Source organism: Helianthus annuus, chromosome 13 (genome assembly GCF_002127325.2).
Source record: "Helianthus annuus cultivar XRQ/B chromosome 13, HanXRQr2.0-SUNRISE, whole genome shotgun sequence".
Classification (NCBI taxonomy): domain Eukaryota; kingdom Viridiplantae; phylum Streptophyta; class Magnoliopsida; order Asterales; family Asteraceae; genus Helianthus; species Helianthus annuus.
In genome coordinates this window covers 167,569,661-167,580,419 of record NC_035445.2, presented here as the reverse complement: position 1 = coordinate 167,580,419, position 10,759 = coordinate 167,569,661, and the positions used below count along the sequence as shown (strand labels likewise).

The following is a 10,759-nucleotide window of genomic DNA, read 5'->3' as shown; positions in this document are numbered from 1 at the left end:
CTGCACATCACGTCATCCTCCATAAACAAATCCAAACAAAACCTTAGAAAAATCATTCAGCATCGGGTACATCCTCTACAGCTTCATTAAAAGATGCAGCCAATATTTCAGCAAGGTTAGGTTGCGAACTAGACTGTCTTTGAGATTCTGAAACTCTAGGTTTTTTCGCATTAAGAGAAGGTGGAAGCCACTGCTTTTTGAGTGACTTCCAAATTACGGGTTCTAGTAACTTCCAAGGGTCTTCCAACATTGACTTGTTGATGAAACAATCGGGCCGTTGTTCTTCTGCCGATACTTGATTATGGCCCCGCCCTCGCCCTCGCCCTCCACCCTGTCCTTGACCCATGGCCTCTCCCTCTCCCATATCTTGGACCACTTGTGAAGTGGGTTTGCGGGATAGGAAAACCGACACCTGGTGGGCTATAGTAACCTCTAGGGTGACGACTTGCCCCTCCAACTCGGGTTCGGTAAAGAGCTACTTTGTGGTGGGTTAGATGAACAAGCATGATTAGAACTTGCATAATATCCCTGTGATTGTTGCATTTGCGGATTTGGCGATTGGTTTATATGGGGTTGAAGGGAAGGTGAGAAACGTTTCATTGGTCTGCAAATCTGTTGAACCAAAAAATAATTATGTAAATTAATAAGAAAATCGATTTAATGCTTGCCGAGAAAAATGAATATAAAGAAAATCAAACTACTGTTGTATGCATAAGAAGTGGCAATTTCAACCCATTTACTGATTGGGTCAATTCCAGTTAGAAATGAGTAAAATAATGTTTTTTAGATGGCTTAAAAGGGAACGGGTCAAACAAGCAGAAAGTTGCTCAAAGTGTATTTATAATTCATAAAACCTCCTAAGTCGATCACTCAAAAATTAAGAATATTACTGCAGTAATATAATTTGACTAAAATGGTTAGTAAATCGACCCGTTTAGACTTGTACAACATGATCACCCATTTGATATTCATATTGCTACATATATAAAAACATAGCATCAATTCGCCATTTATAATACTTGTTTAGTGACAATCTCTCAAAAGTTATTTGCCTCCAATCCAATGCATCTTAAAAGGTCAATTAGCTAAACACAGATTCAATGATTATCCGTTTAAGCCCCAACAAGTCACGCAGAGATGTAAACTTTCACGTTCAAATGGTGAAATCAAGAATATATATAGAACACCAACGAATTAGCACACATAAGAAATTCAAACTCTGTGATAACAATAAGGTCATATGGTATTACTTGGAGTGGATGAAATATTCTGTGATATCTGAGGGCTGACCTGGCTCCTCTGCTTGTTGCCAGAATACGCAGCCATTGGGTTGGTGTAATAACAAAAGCTTCGAGAAGTCGTCTGCACCTCAGTTTCAGAGTTAGTTGTGGATTCAAGTAACGGGTTTGCGAGACTAACAACCGAATGATCTTTGTTATGAGTTGCATCCTCCTTTGAAGCATCCAATCGCATAGCTTTTAGCCATTCTCTTCTCTGAGTTGACTCTTCCATTGACCAGAGAATATATACATACACTGCACGATTGCATACACACATATAAGAAATGTGAAATCAGGATGTGTAAGTGAGGTAACTAACTGATATAAATAAAAGGCACCCGAAGAAGTAAGAGTTTCAACTTCAACAGTTCAACTCAACAACTGATATCAATGTGCTTAAAAGTTAAAAGCATATAACAAATCAAACAAATTTTATATCTAAAAGGTTTATAAACAACCACCATATCGATTTATTAGAAGCCAGAACATAACTTATTTGATCAATGTCGCATTACAAAACCACAGAGATTGCAACTTCAAACCTCAGATATGAATTCAATTCCAAAATACAGCAATAACAACTACCTAAACGCGTATGCAGCAATAAGTCGGAAACGTTATACATATTATAAGTATACGAATTTAAGCAATTTGGCAACAAATTAGGGCTTAAATCAGGAATTAGCGAAGAACCCTAGAACAATAGGGAAACATACATATATATACATATTATAAGTATACTACCAATGAGAAATTTAACCTCAAATTAATATTTGAGTAAACAGGAACGAGAGAGAGGTAACCTCTGTATTACGTTGCAGAAATCAAAGCAAGTCTTCAACAAACAAGCGGAAGATTTCAAAGTTTTTCTTTTCGGACATTGTTTATATTAGTTTTGTTACTGGTTTGGTACAAATTTAACGTGTAATTACCTAAAAGACCCTGAAGTATTGCTACATTTTGAAACCATCCATCGCTTTATTTATTTTTTTAATTTATTGTGGGAAAATGTTAAAAAGTAATTGTGATTAAGCCCAACATAAACTATTTCATCTATAGAATGTTGTATAGGTGTATTGTTTTTTTTTTAGAAAAACCGGCTCGGTTTGGTCAACTTTGGTCAAAACCATTTTGAGTTAAAACGGTTTGGTTGTAAACCGGTTATGAAGGAAAATATTTTATTCTATACAAATCGGCCGTGTAGTAACCGTTTCGATTTTATTCTAAAAAATCAAAAATATTTAATAAGAAAGGCAATTTAATGCTTGCCGAAAACATAAGAAAAATGAATATAAAGAAAATCAAACTACCGTTGTATGCATAAGAAGTGGCAATTTCCACCCATTTACTAATTGGGTCAATTCCAGTTATAAATGAGTAAAATAATGTGTTTTAGATGGCTTAAAAGGGAACGGGTCATACAAGCTGAAAGTTGCTCAAAGTGTATTTGTAATTCATAAAACCTCTTAATTCGATCACTCAAAAATTAAGAATGTTACTGAAGAAATATAATTTGACTAGAATGGTTAGTAAAATTGACCCGTTTAGACTTGTACAACATGATCACCCATTTGATATTCATATTGCTACATATATAAAAACATAGCATCAATTCGCAATTAATATTACTTGTTTAGTGACAATCTCTCAAAAGTAATTTGCCTCCAATCCAATCATCTTAAAAGGTCAATTAACTAAACACAGATTCAATGATTATCCGTTTAAGCCCCAACAAGTCACGCAGAGATATAAGCTTTCACGTTCAAATGGTGAAATCAAGAATATATATAGAACACCAACGAATTAGCACACATAATATAAGAAATTCAAAAGTATGTGATAAGAATAAGGTCATATGGTATTACTTGGAGTGGATGAAATATTCTGTGTTATCTGAGGGCTGACCTGGCTCCTCTGCTTGTTGCCAGAATACACAGCCATTGGGTTGGTGTAATAACTAAAGCTTCGAGAAGTCATCTGCACCTCAGTTTCAGAGTTAGTTGTGGATTCAAGTAACGGGTTTGCGAGACTAACAGCTGAATGATCTTTGTTATGAGTTGCATCCTCCTTTGAAGCTTCCAATCGCATAGCTTTTAGTCTTTCTCTTCTCTGAGTTGAATCTTCCATTGACCAGAGAATATATACATATACTGCACGATTGCATACACACATATAAGAAATGTGAAATCAGGATGTGTAAGTGAGGTAACTAACTGATATAAATAAAAGGCACCCGAAGTAAGAGATTTATAAACAACAACCATATCGATTTATTAGAAGCCAGAACATAACTTATTTGATCAATGTGGCATTACAAAACCACAGAGATTGCAACTTCAAACCTCAAATACGAATTCAATTCCATAATACCACATAATAATAATAATAACCCAAACACGTATGCAGCAATCAGACTGGAAACGTGATAAGTTACCAGTTTACATTAATTTAAGCAATTTGGCAACAAATTAGGGCTTAAATCAGGAATTGGCGAACCCTAGAACAATACGGAAACATACATATACATATTATAAGTATACTACGAATTAGAAATTTGAGTAAACAGGAACGAGAGAGAAAGAGAGAGAAGAAACCTGTATTACGTTGCAGAAATCAAAGCAAGCCTTCAATTCAACAAACGGAAAATTTCAAAGTTTTTTTATGCGGACGTTGTTTATATTAATTTTCTTACAGGTTTGGTCCAAATTTAAAGTGTAATTACCTAAAAGACCCTGAAGTATTGCTACATTTTGAAACCATCCATCGCTTTGAGTTTATTTATTTTTTAGAGTCCATTTTGCTCCCTATGATTTGGTCATCTTTTCAACCACTTTTTCTACCGGCCACTGTCATCCACCACCACCTTCAACAACCATCTGCCGACCTCGGGTACCGCGACTTTTAACTAAACGTTATAATTGAGTTAGAGCCAGGGAGTAAACTATCGAAATACCCCTACTTTTAATTGAACGTTTTAACTGAGTTAGAGCCAGGGAGCAAACTGGTGACAAACTCGAAAGATCAGGGAGGAAAATGTCTATTTTTAAACTATCGGAGCAAAACCTTTAAAATAACCAAACCACGAGAAGCAAAACGAAAGTTAACTCTATTTTTTAATTTGTTGTGGAAAAATGTTAAAAAGTAATTATGACTGGACTTACCAAGTGACTGATGATGTAGAATGCCACACCAACAAAAATACTAAAGTGTCATGTGGTCCTAATAAACACAATTTTAAAAATCGGTTGGAATTACCGGTTGAACCGACTACAAGAGACATCACTGGTACGATAGACCTTCATCTTGAATGAAAACACGACTAACAAGTTTTTTGTAACATTAATTCTTGTTGAACTGACCTTGAAAAGCAATGGTTATTTGACTCTTGAAATTTTAAAGTTGCAGTCGAAGATGATATTCCCCCTGATCAATGAAAATTCAAACCGAACTCACCCATCCTTTTGGGCACAGGGATGCTATATCAAGGTTTCTGCAAAACGTGAGAGATATAATATTAAACATAGACGTTGCGTCTACTACCTTGACTTGGTTCGTTTGCATGCTTTGAAAGCATCCTGGGCAGCTTAGAAAAAATGTCACGGGTGTTGAAGAATTTGCCAACAGTGTAAGTGAACAAAACCTAGAAAAGACTCAATATCTTCATGCATGCAGCTTTAAACGAAGTGGAATGCAACTCAAATATATAGCAATATCTCATACTTTGACTTAACCGAGCCTTTGACTAATCAACATTGTTACTAGTAGCTATAAGAGGTTCAAACTGGAACAGGTTGAGTCGACCCAAAGCCTTTATTTTTTGGTCTAAATTGTTTTAAGAAAACGTAAATAATTTGTGTGTCAAAAAAAGTTGCATTATTATAAAGAAAAATCCATTTTTTGTTAAAATGATTAGGTTGGTACAGTACAACCCCATATTAACCATTTCGTTCTCGTTTAAATCATGGATAAAATTGAATGTGGTCTAATTTAACACTCAACCTTCGTTCACCTCACTGAGCGGTGGATACAGTTAGACTATGATTTGTAATGCCAGTATGTAGAGGTTACCTAATTTGATGTTGTTGTGGTCCCATCTGATTATATTAAATGAACATTTCAAATTTAGTTACGTTATATGAATGGGTTATTAAATTACTGTTCATTCTTATGCTGCCAGTTTACGTTAAAGAAAGAAGAAAATCTATCAAGGTTTCTTCAAATCAAATTGCTGGAAAGGGCACTACATCTACAGTGTTAACTTGGTTCACTTACATGCTTCAAGATAAGGCTGCAACGGAAATCAAAGAAACAACAAAAAACGAGAAACAATGCCACAAATGTTGTAAAATTAGCAAACGGTGTGAGTGAAGAAAGCCTCAAAGTCAAAATGATGCAGCATCTTCATGCAGATTTCCACGGAACTATCAAGACCATCATGCAGTTCCAGTGGTTTAAATTAATAATTATTAATAATTAGCGTCTCAACAAAAGAAGTATTATTTCAATGATAGCCTAATTTCTTTACTAAATCAATTTCAAGGGTGTTATTTTTTTAAAAATACACTTTGGGTAACTTTACTTCCTCCAAAGTTGATTAAAAAAAAGTGAAGTACTACAAATGTGCAAACTTTTCATATGCTCTTGTTTACTAGACTGAAATGTTTAGGTGGAAACATTACCATCAGATGCCGATTTATATGCTTTGCAGCTGATGATGTTGTCTGTTGATTATGAGGTGAAGAAAGGGGATAGTGTACCTTATCAGTCATATGGAATATTAAGGGTCAAGTTTGTTAAGTTTGAACCAGAAAGATGGTTTCATCACATTGTTGCATTCATCCAGAAAGCTCCTTTGTTTCCAGCTTTACAGGTTAGTAAATTACAACCCAAATCGATCATTTCTTTTTCATTCAGATCATGTAACTAAACCCATGATATGTAAAATTTTATGTGGTCCGGTTTAACAGTGAACCTTCAAGTTATGTCATATGACCAAGCAAAAGTATCTAGATTATCATAAAATGTATATTATTTGTTTACGATTTTGACATGATTTACTGTTTTGATGCAGAAACACAAGCGGGACAAAGAATTTGCGTATGTGCTGCAGATGAAGATCTTTGCTTCTATTTTGTTAAGTTGTTTCATTTTCAAGGTGATTGAAAACAAAAGTGCAAAGTACAGAATGATGCTTAATCTTCACATTGATGGTGATACAGAGTTGATCCATGATCTAGCATACTCATATTTGGTGTGACTAGACACACATAAGTGGACTGGAAAATGGTTCAAGCTAAACAGGGCATAACTTCCATTACGTTTGAAGTTAAGTTATACGGGAGATGAGTAATGGACATAGATGTCTCAACAAGCCACATGCTTGGACAAATGCTATAGGTGGGTTTTCCTGACTGTCGGCACCCAATTTCGACATCTAGAGCTCCAATTTCGAAGTAAAGGTTTTCCACAATTTTAGCAGTTTTAATTAATTTCGTCTGTTTTAAAAATTGGCGGGATTCTTTAACTAGATATTTATTCGTTGTTTTTTAGGCCGTTAATTTCAAGGAACCCTTGGAGCGGTTACAAGTTGCGTCTGATGGCACTTGTCGTTCATGGTCTAAGTTACATACTTCTGATTGGAATTAATGGAATTTTGCCTCTAATGGCAAGTTACCACTAATGAGGATTATGGAACTAGCCTATGATGTCGAGTTACCATCTGATGAAGATTAAAGGAACTTACCACTGAAGCAAGTTACCTCTAGTGAGGTTCGATGAAGTCTCGCTAACGAAGAAGAGATGCCACGTGTTAGCAACAAAGACAATCTGTTGAGAGGATGTTATACGTAATTGTCACTTGTCAATTTCGTACACCTCAACATTATACAATAAAAATACGAGTCTTCATTCAATTTATTATCACTTCAACCCCAGCTTCTTGTGCCAAGTAGTTGAATGTGAATTCGGTGCATGAACTTATGTGTGCAAACTTCAGAGGAAATCGTCTGTAATTTGAATTTTAATTTGTGACTATTTTTACATGATGTATCTAACACCAGCTTGATAGCTAAATGCATCACATGAGTAAAATGTACAACGTCAAAGAGTTTGTTCAGCAAAACGGTGTCGTTTATGTCCCCTTCCACAATAAAAATCCCACTTTTTTCCAACAAAACTTGACGAGCCCTTTGAGGGTGTAGGTCCAACTAGCGGAGGATCTAGTCGCCTAATCCTTGTATGCGAACAGACCTGGTTGTGCGGAATCCAACCGGGAAAGCAAACCGAGATCGAGACACAAGTACCACAAACTTTCTCAGTTCTCTCGAGTGTCTCTCTGTGTGCTGTCTCTGTGTTGTGCTGCTGTCTTGTGTCTTCAGTTGCTGTTTATATAAGCACAGCAGCCGACGAAACATTCAGCAGGTCGACGAAACCTCATGTTGAAAGACCATGATGACGAAACTTCCAGGAGTTTCGTCATCAGCAGCAGGACCTGGAGTTTCGACATCAGTAGCAGGACCTGGAGTTTCGTCATGTTTGCAAATGCAGGTCTAACAGGTACAAACACAGCAGCAACAGGTATGTTCAGCAATCATGCAGAACATATAATACTTGCAGACGCGGTAGATAACGATTCGAGACACGACGGAGGATGTCGAGTCTCGGTCTTCAACTTGTAACGTATTCGAACCGAGCGAGCCGTATCCATTAATATGTATCAACAGAGGGTAGGATCGTAATAATTGCTAAAATTGTCTAACCCTACAGCACAGTCATCATGGCGTTTCAAGATGGCGCTGATGTGGGTTCCGACGAAACCAGCTGCTCCAGTGACCAAAACAGAGTACCCTGTTTTCGATCGGATGTTGGCGGAAGAATTGACCGTTTTCCCCATCCGGATCCCTATACACACAGAATGAGTGGTCATGTAAAAGCTAGCGATATTAGAAATGTAACCTAGGAAACAAAATTATTAAGGCGTTTATTAATAAAATAAATAGTAAAAAGTAATCTAACAACTAACTGAGCATTAGCAGACTAAAAGATCCAAATGAATCCCAAAGATATAGTCAAATTAACAGATTAAGTGACCATTTTCAATATCAATATGCATAGTACATATGATGCAACATACAAATCTATACACAGCCATCAAACTAAACTTTTACTTTATGAACAAATAATATAATTAATTAATAAAAGCTCATAAACTTTCCTGAAAAAGAAACGGGTTAGTGGGTCACTCGTTCAAGGGTATGCAAATTTTATACATATATAAATATGATGGGTGGGAATTGGCTACAAAGTTTATTTTCCCTACAAAGTGTAAAAAGTCATAAAACATCATAATCTCAACCATAAAACACACTCAAAACCCACAAATACCAAAGTGAAGATTACTAAAACGCCATATTTATGGGTTTTGTGTTGTGTTTTGGATGATAAGGCTTTGGTTATCGAATGACTAACATTAGTGTGTTTTATGTTGATTATCATGTTGTGTTTTTTATTCATAGTTCGACGATGGTGTATTTGAAGTTTTTATGGGCTGTTAGGGTTTGGATATTGTGTTTTAGTGATATTCACTCTGTTATTTGTGGGATTTGAGTCTGTTTTACGGCTAAAATTGTGGTGTTTTATGACTTTGTACACTTTGTAGGAAAAATGGACTTTGTAGCCTAACCTCACCCTAAATATGAGTATAGGTGTATATCAACATCCATATAACATGTTATTTACAAACTTCTTTTTCTTTGAATCAATTAAATGGAAAACCTTGACTTTTAGGTTCAAGAACCCTAATTTAGCACTCATCCCCAATTTAGACATGAAAAACGATCTACTGGATACTACGACATGAAAAAGTGGCTATACACTAGTGGAGGCCAGAAACGGGTTGGTTAAAACGGGTCAAAAGGATAATGCTTTGACCAAGAACTATTCTAATTTATTTAGATATACATGTAAGCCAATTTGTTATCGAGTAATTGCTAATTTCTTTATATGGGTTCTCAAATAACAAGCCAGCTTAACTAACTTTTTTAGTGTTATGGTTAGAAAAAAGTGAGTTTGTTTCTTACTTCCAATTCCAGATTATCTAAGGTCTAACTAAAAAAACAATAGTTAACAAATTATGCCCTTTCTTCTAAAGTTCTAATGCGGTAGTGTCAATCACATGAAAGTGTACTCTTAAAACAGGGTAAACATATCTACAAATGCAATGTTATTATTGTTATAAGCCCTTACTATAACACTAGTACCATTCATAAGAGCTTTTTATGATACATTCAACTTATTTTTTGCATGAATAGAGTGAATATCAGTTGGAATACAAATGGTCCAAAAGCATTCGACTGGATTGAGCCAGAATGAAACTAAAATCAAATATATGATCAAATATGCTGGTGTACACTCATTTCACAAAACCTTGGTTATTCCCAACATATTGAAACCAATGGTGTTACTTTCGTCTCTTCATTCATTTTACCAAGTGTTCAATTACATCTATGATTTAGATATGAATAGAACAAAATACCCAAAGCCATCATCTGATGTTCTAAACAAATTAACAACCTGAGATCCGCTCCAAAACGCCACATAGTTACACACTGAAAACAAAGTCATTTCAAAAACTGTAACAAAAAGAGGCATCTTTCATTGAGGCCTTAAACCAAACACCTGGTGTGCATGCAAACTCAAAAGCTAAAATCCCTTCCAAAACAAGCAAAAACAAAACCAACAAACATACAAGAGCGCAACATACATTCCCAAAAGGAAAAAACAAAACCTAAGAATAAAGTTGCTGAAATAGGGGGAAAAAGAAAAAAAAACGATAATAACGAGATTGGTAGAAAGAAGAATCAAGGAAGCTTAAGAAGGAATCGAACTCAAAACCACATTCCTCCATCCAAGCTCTTTTACATGTCGATGAAAGCCACCAGACCAACCATCATTTTTGCATTCAAGAGAGAAACACAACATTTATATATACTTATTATATTTAAAACAAACCTTCCGGGCCCCAGAGGAGTTTGGGCCTTGGGCGGTCGCCCACCCTGCACACCCTCCGGGCCGGGCCTGTTTATAAGATTACCAATTATTATTTCTAAGGCTACTTATGTGATATAGACACTCACCAAAACCTAAAACCCTAGCCCGACTCTATTATGTGATAAAGACCGTCACCAAGAATCGAACGAAACAATAATCAATATTCAAACAACATCAAGCACGCAAACACATCTAACCGATAGAACAAGCCGTTTACAATTTATAAATAATCCAAAGCATTCATAAATCCATAATATAATCAAAACATATAGCAATAAATCATCCATGTCTAGGTAGTAAATAAGAAGTCTAGCCGCGAATCATAACAAACGAAGTCTCAAAAATAATCAAACAAGGTTCAAATAGTGAATTCATTGAATTAAAACAAAAAGAGTAGAAAAATAAAAGAAACCGAATGGCAAAACCCGATT

At 35.6% G+C, this 10,759-nt stretch overlaps 1 protein-coding gene across 1 annotated transcript; it reads right to left on the bottom strand.

The window, feature by feature from the left end:
- Window positions 1–3,424, bottom strand: LOC110900314 (protein SICKLE). Its single transcript, XM_022147214.2, has 4 exons — window positions 3,146–3,424; window positions 1,239–1,535; window positions 542–612; window positions 1–475 (listed from the first exon to the last, which is right to left on the bottom strand). The coding sequence occupies exons 1-4, from the start codon at window positions 3,405–3,407 to the stop codon at window positions 53–55; spliced, it is 1,053 nt and encodes a 350-aa protein (XP_022002906.2). The 5' UTR covers window positions 3,408–3,424; the 3' UTR covers window positions 1–52.
- Between the last annotated feature and the right edge of the window lie 7,335 nt (window positions 3,425–10,759).